This window comes from Trichomonas vaginalis, chromosome I (genome assembly GCF_026262505.1).
Source record: "Trichomonas vaginalis G3 chromosome I, whole genome shotgun sequence".
In the NCBI taxonomy this organism is placed as follows: domain Eukaryota; phylum Parabasalia; order Trichomonadida; family Trichomonadidae; genus Trichomonas; species Trichomonas vaginalis.
Window position 1 is genome coordinate 15,941,740 of NC_067203.1, and position 14,700 is coordinate 15,956,439.

The 14,700-nt window shown below is 30.9% G+C and overlaps 6 protein-coding genes across 6 annotated transcripts, besides 1 other annotated feature; 5 read left to right on the plus strand and 1 right to left on the minus strand.

Moving 5' to 3' along the window:
- Nucleotides 1-1,373: 1,373 nt before the first annotated feature.
- On the plus strand, nt 1,374-2,081 carry TVAGG3_0993910 (uncharacterized protein; the record flags this gene model as incomplete). Its single annotated transcript, XM_001276988.1, has 1 exon — nt 1,374-2,081. The coding sequence occupies one exon, from the start codon at nt 1,374-1,376 to the stop codon at nt 2,079-2,081; it is 708 nt and encodes a 235-aa protein (XP_001276989.1).
- A 222-nt stretch (nt 2,082-2,303) lies between these two features.
- Nucleotides 2,304-2,399: a mobile genetic element.
- A 1,219-nt stretch (nt 2,400-3,618) lies between these two features.
- On the plus strand, nt 3,619-9,910 carry TVAGG3_0993930 (serine/threonine-protein kinase PIM family; the record flags this gene model as incomplete). Its single annotated transcript, XM_001276989.1, has 1 exon — nt 3,711-9,854. One exon carries the CDS (start codon nt 3,711-3,713, stop codon nt 9,852-9,854), a length of 6,144 nt encoding a protein of 2,047 aa, XP_001276990.1.
- Nucleotides 9,911-10,375: 465 nt separating this feature from the next.
- Nucleotides 10,376-11,788, plus strand: TVAGG3_0993940 (uncharacterized protein; the record flags this gene model as incomplete). Its single annotated transcript, XM_001276990.1, has 1 exon — nt 10,376-11,788. One exon carries the CDS (start codon nt 10,376-10,378, stop codon nt 11,786-11,788), a length of 1,413 nt encoding a protein of 470 aa, XP_001276991.1.
- A 12-nt stretch (nt 11,789-11,800) lies between these two features.
- Nucleotides 11,801-12,088, plus strand: TVAGG3_0993950 (uncharacterized protein; the record flags this gene model as incomplete). The annotated part of the gene is made up of 1 exon (XM_001276991.1): nt 11,801-12,088. The coding sequence occupies one exon, from the start codon at nt 11,801-11,803 to the stop codon at nt 12,086-12,088; it is 288 nt and encodes a 95-aa protein (XP_001276992.1).
- Nucleotides 12,089-13,069: 981 nt separating this feature from the next.
- On the plus strand, nt 13,070-14,030 carry TVAGG3_0993960 (RNA polymerase II transcription regulator recruiting protein; the record flags this gene model as incomplete). Its single annotated transcript, XM_001276992.2, has 1 exon — nt 13,070-13,885. One exon carries the CDS (start codon nt 13,070-13,072, stop codon nt 13,883-13,885), a length of 816 nt encoding a protein of 271 aa, XP_001276993.1.
- A 321-nt stretch (nt 14,031-14,351) lies between these two features.
- TVAGG3_0993970 (growth factor 2) lies at nt 14,352-14,699 on the minus strand (the record flags this gene model as incomplete). Its single annotated transcript, XM_001276993.1, has 1 exon — nt 14,352-14,699. One exon carries the CDS (start codon nt 14,697-14,699, stop codon nt 14,352-14,354), a length of 348 nt encoding a protein of 115 aa, XP_001276994.1.
- Nucleotide 14,700: the final 1 nt, after the last annotated feature.

A 14,700-nucleotide genomic window follows, 5' to 3' on the forward strand; every position in this document is an offset into this window, starting at 1 on the left:
ATGCTAGGCTATATATTATAGCATATCCAAAAGGCAAGGAAATCTATCAGAGAAGCCTTTTTGACCTATCGTTGCCCTACCTCTATCTCCGTTTATTTGGGTCTATTCAAAAATTTCAATAAGCAGACACATTTTGAATATGTAAATTTGGAGAATTATCGACACATTTTATTAAACTAGGGTTATTATTTGATTTAAAATTTATTAGAAATTTCATATTCACACAGAATTAATTATTAAGTCTCATCATACTTTTCAATGCTCGATTTTTAAAAACTGTTTAAAAATGGAGCTTATATTGAAATAGTGTAGAGACTAAAAATTACCACAGACTATTTCAGAGGATTAAGTTGCCACTCAATCCTCTGAAAAGTCTGAGGTAATTTGCAAAATTCTGAAGACAATAGAAATGTTAAAAATCCAAAATACTATAAATATTGGTACAAAGAAAAATTTAAATAACAAAACACCTAACTAAAAAGTGGCAGATAATTCGCAAAGAGTTACTTCAAAAATATATCATTTTCTCTCCATATAGGCGATAAGAGGATAACATAGTGGTTCATTAAATGATTAGTGTCATTTTTCTTAGTTCATGATCTAATCATATACAACGTGTAATAATTTATATGTACTAACTACAAGAGTGTGAAGGGAGGATTAAGACTCTCTCAATTTACGAACGTGGAGCCTTACGACTTAAAAATTGCAATTTCCATTCTATTATTTTTTTTTGTGATTCAAGCTAATTAACTTGAATAGTTCAATGACTAATAGTAAGATCTATTACATACTATGATAAATGGCCACGGATCTAAAAGGAAAATTTCTATATTGGGATACCAAATAAATTCATTTCAAGTCATTTATACAGACTCTTTACATATATTCATTATAATATCAAGGAGTGTTTTTTATGATCAAAATGTGATAGAGAATTTTTTACTCATTTCTGGTCGATTCACGTTTTTTGTGATTGCCCATGCATATGCAAACAAAATGTTTAACATTTAGATAAAAACAAGAAATATCAAGACAATTCTTAATAATTTTTTATGAATTTAACTCCTTTGGCTATCATATTCATGACAAAATTTCAGTTTATTGCATATAATATCTATATGTATTGTTCGAACATCTTTTCTTCTGATTAAGGCATTTTGCAAATTCAAAATGTAAACTATTGAAAAAATATATCGTTTTCAGAAAAATATTAATGAAAATTTACGTCGATATGAAATGCAATAATTTTCTTCAACGCCAAAAAGTGGTTGAATTAACCCCAATTTGACAAATTTGACATTTTTGACATCGTCTAAACTCATAGAATTTTCTGAGTTTGAATCAAAATTTTTTTTAAAAAAAATAGTTCAATGTTTTTCCTTCTTCTCCTTCTCGGATTCAGTAGAATTCATAGTAAGTACCATCATAGATATCCACATGTATATCATCGTAAGAGTATTCCCGAATCTGAGCCCAATCTTTTCGGCTGGCTTGGAAGAACTGTGGGCAAAATCGTTGGAGGTGTCGGATCAGCTATCGGAAGTGTAGTTAAAGGTGTTACTCATAAAGTTTCTTACTTTATTTCCCATTCATCAGAGTCTATCTATGCACTCCCATGTAAAATTGTCCAATTTGATACGAAGACAGTTGAAAGAGATTTCAATACTAATGATATCACTAGCATTGCCAGAGATATTTCCAACGATTTTAACCTCGATTTCTCCAAAGTTCAATCATTTTTGACAAAATCCAAGTTCATGATGACCAACAAGCAGCTTTTCAATACTTTGAAATTTGATAAGCTCTCAGACAAAGATCACAGATCTGCTCAGTTAGCTAGCACAGTTATCAAAGTTACAAAATCTGGAAACTCTTATGCTGCTAAAGCTCGCCAGATTGGAACAACAGCCAGTATTGAGGCAAACACTTTGAAGAAGTCAACATCAACCCGCCTTTTCTGGTCATCATCCTCATACTCTTCTTCATGGCGTGCTTTGGACGGAAATGTGATTACAAATATTTTCAATTCCTGCCAAGGCCAAATTGCTGGCAAGCTTAATGACTACAGAAATATTTAATTTCGTAATTATAAAATTTTTATAATTCGACTTTTCTTTATTTTAACATGGTTTTTAAAGATTTTTGTGAATGATGTATAACACTTCGGTTGATTTGTCATATTTGTGAAATTTCAACTTAAAATTACACATCAAATTCAGTGTGGAGGTACTTCCATAGGATCTGATGGTTCAAAACGTTTTAGATACATTGAGTCAGTGGTGCCAGCAAAAACTTTTTTATTTATTCAAATTTTTGACAAATGGCGTGAAGTTTCATTGAAAATTAACCTTAAACATCTGAATTGAATGCCATGTCATAGGGGCGTAAGTGCAACCTTAATTATGATTAATGTACCTAGTGAGAGGCAATTGCACAACTCATCCGACAAGTTTTTAGACAAGGATCCTTCAACTGATGAAATAATAAGGAATGTCACTTTTATTAGCTCGATAATTTACCTCTTTAATCTCACAGAGTTTATATATTAAATACAGTGAGAACACCACTGTTTCGATACCAGATGATGTTACAGATTATATCAATTACAATAATATTACAATTGCCGAGAATTTTGAAATTATTCCAAAAGAATGCTTCACCAATTTCATTAACTTGCAAAATATTACACTCCCATCGACACTTACCACTATTGGTGACGACCCTTTTCTTCATACAAAAGTTGAATATTTATTTCTTCCAAAAAACGTGCAAAATATATTTACTGAAAGTTCATTTGATAGAATGACATCACTTGTTCATTTTGAAGTTGATGAGCAAAATCCGTACTTCTGTTCTATTGATGGAATTTTATTTTCCAAAAATAAAACAATACTTGTGCATTTTCCTGCTGCTAAAAATCTCTCAATCTATACTATCCCTACTTCTGTTACTATTGTTGGATATGGAGGTTTTTGTCGATTAAAATATTTGAATTACGTTATAGTTCCAGACACTGTCATAGAATTTAAAGGAGCAAACTTTTATTCTAGTGATATACGATGTATTGATGTATTTAGATATAGAGGACAGCCAAAACTAATTTTTGGAGGATGGAGTTTTCGTGAATCAACATTTCAAGAATCGAATATTACTTATATATACTCTTCAATGATTTGTAGAACTATTTATATGTTCAATTATAATAACTACCGATTATATGATTTTATTTTCTTGTTTATTATATTTGACACATAAATATGTGATTTCTATCTTGTAACGATAAAATATTTTGCATATAGCTTTATTTGAGAAATCCTGAATTATATTCTTCGAAATCTGTTATTAATTAATGCGTTAAATTGATAATCTTGCCTTTTCTCAAACTATCTACCTCAAAAGATATTAATATTCTTACTTATATGTTAACATTTCTTTCGATAAATTTGATTTATATATATTGGACCCCATAAGATCAACATAAAGTAAATCATAAGAATGATATGCTTTATTACTATTCATCTCGCATAAAATTAGTAATTAGAAATTCAAGGTTTAGATTTTCTTGGTTTTACTTTATTAATATAATGGCTGGGTGCATCACCTTATTGTGCCTTTATCCGGGAAACGTTTAACAGCTAAGTTGTTATTTTGAGCACAAATCGAGATAAAAATGTTTTTTATAAAATCTTCGTTTTGTTTTTCTTTTCATGGATCCCAACGCTAAAATGAAATTAGCGGCCATTAAAATACAATCAGTATTTCGTGGGTTCATGTACAGAAATAACATCAAAATTGGAGTGAAGAAAAACAAAGCTGCAACAGTAATTCAAAAATGTTTTAGAAAATTTCGAGCAAGAATGATTATGGAACGAATGAAACAAACCATATCAATGGGAAGAATTCAAAAGGCAGTCTCAGTCGTCAAGAAAAAGCATGAAATTCAAAAAGAGATTAATCATCTAAAAAAATTCGATCATATTCTTACATATTATCCATCAAAATCACTCAATAATCCAGAAGGTATGCCTAAAATACCAAAAACTTTGACAATGTCAAATCGTCCTAAATCTGCTGCACAAAAAACACGTAAATCACTATCTAGTAACATTACTTCCAGTGCAAAGACATCAAGGAAAGAAGTATCTGACTCAAATCCAAAAACAAGATCTTCATTAGTTTCAATTAAACCAAAGAAGTCGAGAAAGATGAAAACAATCATAGATTTACCGCCACCATGGCATGACAAAGATCCAAAGCGTGTTTCTCAATCACAACAAGATGAATTAATGTTTCAACAAAAAGCAAACTTTGCGTGGGCAAAACAAGAGCTTATTCCAATATTAATGAAACGATCTGATGCTAGAATGAAATTATGTGATGATCTATTTGCAAAAAATGAAAAATTCAAAAACAGAAAAGTTGGAAAATTATTTATTCATCTTATTCCACGTGCACAACATAATTTACCAATTATGTCTCCACAATCAATAGAAAGAATCGGAAATACAGGTGTTTTTGCAATTTCTTCCCTTAAAAAAGCACAATATTTTAAAATTTCAGGAACAATTGAAGATACGAATCCATTTTCATACTCAATCTCAAAAATACCATTGTTTAATATTGTTATTAATCCTTCTAATGGAAATATTTTTGCAATTGATTGTCATTGGAATCTTTGTTTATTTGAAGGAAATAAAGTAGTTTTTCAACGAAAATTAGATGTTGGAGTTAAAATACCAATGCTTGAAAACTTCTTTTACTTTGATAAATTCGGATTATTATGGATTAATTTATTTCCTCAACACGGTGACTTAATTTGTGTAGATCCTTTAACTATGGAGACACATTATAGAGTATCATTTGCTTCTGCCTCGAAAAAATACAATTTTATCACTGTTTGCAAAGAAATCATTCCTCTAACGTTAAATAATACAACTATTGGATTTGCAGGCTCATTTAGAGATCGAGGATTAGTAATATTCTCTTTTGACTTCGTACAGTCTAGAAATTTCCATAATTCAAAACTTTCAAAAGATATGAATTTGAAACAGATAGGAAATAGACTTTACACATGGTCAAGCAAAAGATTTATTGTAGCTTATGAGCTTAACCCTCAGATTCCATTGATAGAACCTTGTAATTTTGTAGATAATCAAGATAAGATTTTAGCTCTTGAAGGAATTGTTGATCCAGATATCTTGGTAGTAACTTCTACAGCTAGTATCAAAATCTACTTAACAAAGAAGAATGAATTTCAACTAAATTATCCATCAAATAAAATGTCTTCTCAAGAATTGAGATTTGCGAACAAAATGCTTGGAAATCCACAGTTTACTCAGAGTAGAAGAGAATTTTCTCTATTAACAATTATACCAACTACTCTTTTTTTCAAAAATATTAGCATTACAAAATTTTCTCAAAAATTAGCTTTCCTTTGCATGATATCAGTAACAGGAACTGTTTTATCATATGTTGTCTCATTGGAATCCTTCCAAACTCCTGCAATTGAATTTGATGGCTTTGATTACACAGATAAACAAGAATTTGCTAAGTTGGCTGTTCAAGAATTCAGTAGGATATTCCCAGAAATGCAGCAAATCAATGTAGATTACATTTCTAGAAAATCAAAAGCTGAATATTTTGACAGTAAGATCATTGCTGGTATGCTTTCGTTAATGTTTAGTGAATCAAAGAAGAAATTCTCTCTAATTGATGCAATACAAGGTGTTGATTTAAGATCTTCCAATAAATATCTCACTCCTATACCTCCAAAATGCTTATCTGTCTATGAAATATTTCATTTCTTCATGAGAGCAGATATTGTTCCTGCTCCTCTTATGACATTTTCTTCTTTTTTGATAAGATTTTGTCCGGATAAATTGAAACCAGAAGGAGTGGCTCCATGGTACATTGAAAGACCACTTCCAGTAGTAACAACCGGTGCTTACAATGCTATTTCCGATCAATTCTTTACAATTAAAGAAGTTAGTCAAACAATTGAAAAATTAAATCCAGTTTCAACATTGAAACAGCTTGCCTCTAAATATGTTATATCAGATATAACACAGTTAACCACCAAAAAGCTTTCTGCAAGCCAATCTTGTTTAGTTGGTGATCAAATTAAACAATTGAATAAGAGAATTGCGAAACTTTCTAAGCTAGAAGACATTGTCAAACATGAAATTCTCAAGAGATTGCTTTCAAACATCTACGATCGCCTGGTAAAACAAATGAATCTAAATACAAGTGCAGAAACCGAAAGTTTGATGCTAAACAAGATTCGCCCACAAACATCTATGGAGATTCCAAACGAAATGAAGCAAAAATACGTTGATAATCAAGATTATTATCAAACTCCAAACAGAAATCCTCTTTTGGAGATCAAAAGACACAAATCCATTTATGAAACATGGTCAACAACCAAGTTATTTGGCAGAGACTCAGATAGCCACAATTTTTTGATGAAATGGATTTTGCCAAGAGGATATTTTGATAATAATGCTGTTTGGAACCATTTCAAGTTTGTTTCTAATCTTTCCAATGCATCACATTTCGTTTCTACCCATGTTTACGGCCACAAAACAGATGTTATTAACAAAACTACTCATTTAGTGGTAACTCAGAACACGAGAAGTCTTCCTTTGAGTCATTTCCTTACTGTTCATTCATTCCTTGGCTCAACACAAAACAGAATTTCAACTGCAAGAATTATAATTTCAAAAATCTTGCAAGCATTGAAGAGATTACATGCCAGAAATGTTGTTTGTAGGACAGTTGTTCCATCAAACATTTTCATTGATTCTGCAAACAATACAACTCAAATTGGCTCAATTTTTGACTGCCAACACCTTCTTCCGAACAAAAGTTCCACTGTTTTACCACTTCCAAGTGATTTTGCTCAGCCATCGAATCCATTTCTTCCTCCAGAATATTATCATAAACCTCAATACGAACATACAACGAAATTTGATGTTTGGCAGATCGGTGTTCTTCTTTTATATATCTTAACAGGCAATTTACCGCCATCTTATGGTACAGAATTGCTTTCGAGGTTAAATCAAAATGATATTCCGAAAAGAGTTCGTTTTACACACGATTTCAACCTCGAAGAACCACCTTTATATCCAGACATTGGTTTCTTTTACGATTGGATGAAAGGAGCCACAGTTGTTCCTCCAACAGAGAGAATGTACGGCGAATGCGGCGAAATTTTCTTTGTTTCGGAGCTAAACAATCCTGCGACATGTTTAGACATCGAGTACTACAAGTTTGCACCATTAAATTGCAAAGAAGACCAAGAAGAACTCCATAAATTGATAGAAGTCATTGGTTTGTGTTTGCAATTGGATCCAAACAAAAGACCTACAGTACAAGAACTCATTAAGTTCAATGTATTCGCGTCAAAAGGTGCAAGTCCTGATTTACTCGAAGAATACACTGCTTATCCTGATCCGAGAATTTTTGTTTCTCAATTTTTCAATCCTGTTTTGGACAATTTGACAACGAAAAACTTTTCTTTTGCCATTGGAATATTGACTGCATTGATCTTCAACGACGACATGAGTGAAGACGACATTGCTTATTCTTTTCCTTTAGGCAAGAAAGCAAATCTTTCTGTCATTTCTGTCCTCTTCAAAAATCATTTTCTTGACATAATTGTCAAATTTGTGATTGAAAATTTGTCAAAAGAAATGTCAAAAGAAAATGTTGCATACGGATCATCATATAACAATGACATTTTCAATGACATCTACAAGTTCTTTGACAAGTTCTTGAAGACAGTTGAACATGGTCAAGGACCTTTGATGATGTATGTAAATGACATTGTTCAAAGTTTGTATGAATTATATTGTTGTAATTCATTGATGAAATATGAAACATCTTTTCAGTTATTGGAGTCTAATGACTATTACAAGGATTCTTGTTGTTTGTATATTTTCATGCACAACAAATTATATAATTTGATTTTGTTTGCTGCTCAAGGTTCTTCTTATATTGCTAATTGCATCAAGAAGACAAATGAACACAATGATGCTTATTACGAACAATTTATTACATTTTCTAACAATGTTTATTCATTGGCTTATTCCGTTGTTTTCGGAAATGAAAAGCAGAAATCAAACACTATTAAAAACATTGTTGGTTTCTGGAATAACGGACAAAGTTTGCCAATTGTTAGATTGTTTATTGATTTCAAAGTTCCTCAGAAAATTTTTCAATGTGTCACTTTTGATTCTTCACGAAATGATGCAACTTCTTTCTTAATTGCAGCATCGAAGACAACTTTGACACATGAGGGCTCTTTTCCTCATTATTACATACAATTAATACTGAGGAATATCATCATGAAATCTGCTTGCATCATATTTTTGAGAGATCCAAATGCAACTGACGGAATTCGTCAGCCTCTGTTGGAATGTATCAAAATGTTTTCTAATTTCAATAGTTTACATGACACGATGTCACTTTTTATGACTGATATTATATCTTTTGTTTCTGAGAATTCATCGAATGTTTTGTTTAGATCGACCATTGAGACAATTATTTCGAAGTGTTCTCCGAAATTGATGGAAGCAGTTTACCAATCTCAGTATTTGCAGAAGATTTTCAATGTTTTCTCTATAGAATATGTTCCAAAAGTTGATCTGAGAGTGTTCGCCGAAGAATTGGATATCAATGATAATCTGGAACTCACGAAACGTTTGTGCGCTTTGTTTTATTTGAAACAATCAACTTTACCAAGTGAATTTTCAAATACAAAGTTGCCTTTGTTGGAAACAACAAGATACATGATTTATTTGCTGCAAAATATTCCAATTGAAGCAGAAATGATCCTGAAAAGGCAAACTGCAAATCAAGAAAACGATCAGAAAGGAAAGAATTCGAGAAAAGAAATTTCATTTTCTCAATTTTCTGCAAAATCAATTTTGTTGTTCAGATTTTTGTTCATTTTATTCAAAAACATGATGAAAGCAACTCAAAACAAACCTCCTAATGATATTCTTCAGTTTGTTTCCAACAAATTACAAGAGGAAATACCAAGAAGCATTGAAAGTGAACATCCATCTCTTTATGCTCATCATTGTTTGAGACAAATTTCTTTGTATTCAATTTTGAGAATTTCTGACAATAAAATGGTCAATTCATTAGTTGGACAATACTTCAATATCATTGTTAAAGATATACAAGCATTGTCTAATCTTACTGAGCCGAACATGATAACTCATGTCACTGGTTCTTATTCATTACTAAAATCACAAAGAATCGAAATGTTGAAAAATTTATTAATTTTCAACAACAATGCAAGTGAAATGATCCAATACATTGCATGCAAGATGCTTAATAACGCAACAATATTCGAGGTACCAATGTGGACTAAATTAAGAGATCAGTTGATGTATCCAATAAGAATTGAAGCTGAAGCAATGTTTAGAATTGTAATTCATCAAAAAAGTGACATTTCTCAAAGTTTTGCTTATATTATTGAAAATTCGAACTTTTTGGAGAATGAAAGGAAGTTATCTGATATGCCAAATAACGAACCTTTAGTCAGTTCATCATTAAGAATATTTAACACAATTTTTTCAAGATCCGAGTTATTTACGCAACATTTCTTGAAACAATGTTCTGCAATGAAGGATTCGTTTACTTCAAGGTTCAATCCTACATGGATCGATGTATCTTTCCTTGATTTACTTCCACCGAAGAAACAGAGTAATAATGGAAGATCTCATAAGAATTCTGGATTCAAAGCTGATTCTTGGAAGAGACCAATAACAACATTGGATGGAAAACCGAGTGCACTTGTTTTTGCTCCTGGTTCAAAGCCAGTTACTATAATTCAAAAATAATTGTTTATTTTATTTGTTTTGTATTTTTATAAATATACTATTTGTGTATTGCGAAATTATTTGAATAATTAGTAATTCATGGGATTTTTATTCTTATTTATACGATGGATTCGAGTTGTTATAATACTATGCTCACATTACCTCATGAATAATTTTCATTTCTCGAGTAATTGAAGTACTTTCAATTCACATCTGTCAAATTTACTTACAGGTCTGGCATTCTATAAATCTCTGGGTATGTATATAATTTGTTGAGTACATTCTATATATTGAAAATAGCTTGATTTGGCACGAAAATTTTAATTAATTTTGATGTAAAATCTGCTATCCAACTCTTACTTTTGTTAGAAATGATATTCTTATCATCAACCAAAATGTTTTATGGCAAATAATTGGAAAATTATGAACAGTTTAAATCCAATAAAATCCGTTTCAAATCAATTCGAGAAAAATGATGGAATATTTGATCTTTGTATTCAAATTATAAGATACTTTCTTACCCATATTAATCAGATTTCTTCATGGCGAGAGGTTATCATTCACTAAGAGATCTGGCCAAAAATCTCTTCGGTGATATCATCTCAGAAGAAGATTTCAACTCAGTTTATACACGAGATGGAGTTTTTCTTGAAGATGTTCCATTTGCAGCACAAACTCATGTTTATCGAGTTAAAACGCAATTCAATAAGGGCGATGACAATAGGTTTAAAATGACACTGGATCTTACTAATCCACACCAAATAGAAAATGCAAATGATATTACAAAAGAAGAAATGAATTCATTAATTAGACCTGCTTTTGCAAATGCATACTTATACCAACAAGGTATTTCACCTACAGAAAAAGCTCTTCGAGCAGTAAATCACATGTTTCCTATTACAGAGAAAAATATTCAAGTTAATACGAAGAATAAAGGATACGATTTAGAACAAATTATTGTCAAAGAGAGGCCAGATGAATACTTTGAAACAATTAAGCAAAAAGCTAAATCAAATTCTACAGAAAAGAAATGTTCTACAATTCGAGATAACATTATTGATGCTTGGAAGCTTCTTGAAGAGTTCTTTCCAAGAGAACTTCCTATCTATAAAGCAAGAGTTTACACTCCTGATCCAAAATATATTTCATTACAAATGATTGAAAATGGTTCGAAAATTGCAGAGAATTGTACGTCAACATTAGTCAAAAAACGAAAACCTTGCACAGTACCAAATCCATTTTCGAAGCCATTTGAACTGATTTTGACAAAAGAAAAAGTTGATCAAGTTATCACAACTTTCTGCGATAAATTTGATTTTAAGAAGAACTTCAAGATGAATTCTGCACAGATCGAGCAAATAAGGCAAGTTTTAACTCTTGGACTTGTTCCTCGACTTTTTTATCATTTGGCAAAATACATTCATGCAATTTTGGTATTGGGTATTGAAGATCTATCTAGTTACATTAGAATTAGAGCAATCTGGTATATGTGTCAAGCAAAATATCCTCCAAATGATGAATTATCAGTTTTATCTCCAGTACTTGTCATGTTTAAAGTATGTAGTGTCCTCATTTTTGCTACAGAAGCACCAAAATATTACATTACTAATCAAAAGGATATGGAAGCAACACTATTTAACATAATCGAAAAAATGTTGAACCCATATCATTTATTTGATTCAATGAGAGACCAGCCAAAGACACAACATGCTCCAAAACCAATACGAATTCCAACCGGAAGGTCTTTAGCAGATATTATTAATTTAGTTGAAAACCATCAGTTACTTGAAGAAGATGGTATCATTGCAAGAGCTATGCTTAACCAGAATGCTCCAATGGACCTTCTCAAAATACTGTCTAATGAACCATGGGGAGATTTAATCCAAGAAGAGATCGAAGAAGAAGATACAAGAGATAATATGCTCGCACTTCCAATTCAACGCATTATTCAATAAGATATCATAGAAATGAACTGGAAAAACCCACATCCTGTATCAGATTGGATGAAAGTTGATCCAAGCAAATTGAACCTCAAAAACTTCAACAGACCAAGCAAAATAGAACCATCTGCCAGTCTTAGAAAACTTGCAACACTCCCCAGAACTCCAGTCACAAGAAGTCAAGTTGATAAATCATTTAGAAGGCAGTCAGCTGGAATTAAAGCAAGAAATTCTCTTCCTTCTGACTTGAATATCTTGCCATTTTCTAATTCATCATCAAGTCTTTTGGTGGAAGATGACTTGAATGCTTTTTAATTAATAAATTTGTTTGTATATTTCGATATTTTTAATAAGATATTTTTCTTTGATTTAAGTTCCATAAGTTCATTTCCTCTTGAGACAAAAATACAAATTTTTATATAATTTATAAATCTTGTAAACATTTGTTAATGACTCAAGATGTAACTTGATGATCTCAAAACTCAATTTCTAGCAATTTAGAACTACCGAAACCTCCACTAAATATGTTTTACAATTCAATCCGAAGAAATTTTAAAATTAAGTTATGGATATCTAAATTTATTATTGCCTATACTATACCTAAAGTCAGAATCATTATTTCAAAAGATATGAAGCTCTAATTTCAAAACTTTCTTGAAAATTCATTCTCAATTAGAAATTATATAAATCCAATACTTATATGTATGTTAAATATATCCAATAATCATAAATATTGACAATAACAACTGATATTCCAAATGTTGGCAAGATATCAATTAGTTTTCCTAAATTACCTAATAACTTGCACAAATACATAGGACTATGGATAAAAATCTCAGTTCGTCATTAACAAACGAACTTTGTTTGTTTTGTCGAAAAAAAATCGAACAACAAACGAAACGAACAAGAAATTCAATAATTTGCATGACGCCGATTCATCATAATTATATAAAAAAATGTCATTGAGAAGTTACTGTCTTCATAATATTGCCAAACAAGAAATTGAATAGTTGTAAATATAATTAGTGACTCAATATAATTTCAATTTGAGAATCTTGTTATATACAGTCTAAAAAACCAAATAAATCATTATTTAATTTGTCCGTCCAGAACCTCTTAAATATTGAAAACATATTTAATTTAAAATACTTTATTCTAAATATAGATTTAATATATTTATCACGAATTCATAATTTTACATATTGAAAATATAAAATCTCTCAATAATTGATAATAGAATCGACGATAAAAACCCTATCAACTGATAATTTTTCTTCAAAAAAAGAATTCAATAAAATGAATTCTTCTTTTAAGCCGTTGCTAAGTATTGGTATAAGTTATATAGTGGACGTATGCCCTCAAATAGCACCAAATGTATTACAGTACTTACAAAAAATTTTAGACGGCTTTATAGACGGGAAAATTAGTCAATACAACGCATCTCTTGAATTTTCTAAGTATATTGGGAATAATACACCTATCCTAAAAATAGCTCGCGTTTTGACCGTTTCACCACAACCACTCAAAAGCATTAATGAATATCCAGCTGAAGCTCAAAGCTTTTTATTAATGAAAAAGTCTCGTTCATGGAGCGAGATTGAAGATATACGTCTTATAGCAGGTATTCATAAATTTGGTCTTGATGCTTGGGGAACTGTAGCTTGCTTTGTGGGAAATAGCCGAACAAAAGCACAGTGTTGTCAAAGATGGACTAGAGGTCTTGATCCTCGCATTACAAAAATGCACTGGACACCAAAAGAAGATGCTGCTCTCCTTCAAAGTATTTCAAAACATGGTATCAAGAGTTGGACAAAAGTTGCAAGCGACATACCGTCAAGAAGTGATGTTCAGTGCAGGTATAGATATCATCAACTTGTTTCAGGAAATCCTCAAAACTCAGATTCTCCAAATAATCAATCATCTTCAGACATGCCAATTCCGATGAGTTCAAATGAAAAGAAATTAAACGAAATCACTCCCGAAAAAATATCTCAGATTATTAATGAATCAGTAAATAAATCACAACCTGAAACTCATAATCAAAAATTCAAAATACCTTCTATACTTGCGCTTGTGTCGCAGGCTGGAATGAAGCCAATTACGATTGAATGATAATCATTTTTGAAATATCAAGATAACTACAATATATATGCTCCATTTGATTTGAATGCATATAAGAAATTTAGTTGAATATTTATTAATTCTTTATTTTGTTTGTTTGATGAACAATAAAAACGATATATTATGTTTTGCGTTTAAAATGGGAAAATTTTTTCTAGTTCAAGTTATGCTAGTTATAATATAAATTCACAGCCGAGATTGATACTGTAATAAGAATTGGAATGGCATTAGATAATAGTAATGTTTTATTAATATAAATAAAGAGGTTTGATAGGATTCATGCAGATATGGATAAAAAGGCTTTCTTGTATTTTGGATTTACAATATAAATTTCTAATTACATGATTTAATTACAAAATTTGGATTGACAAAATTAACACAAACTTCTAATTTTCGTAGTTTGCTTTAAGCTATGATAATTGCTAAGTTATTCAGGAAAAATTTTTGTAAAATTAATTTAGAAGCAGCAATCGCAGTCAAAAGGACATAAAGGAGTTGTTCCTGCTTTAGGATTATCCATTTTCAATTCTGCTTCTGTAAATATTGGAAGGCCATCTTCAGTATATCTGCGTTTCTGCTTTGATTTCTCCATAGCTTCCTTGAGGGCTGCATCTCTAGCAACCTTTTCTTTTTTAGCTTTCTTAATATTATCAAACATTTCATCTAAATCTACATCTTCGTCATCTCCTAATTTGCTACCTTTAACACCCATAATCTTGTTTCTAATGACTTTTGCTTTCCTTAATAAGATCTTTACTGGATATCTTTCGCGTTCTTCTATTTGTTGTTTCTTTGCTTTTTCCATT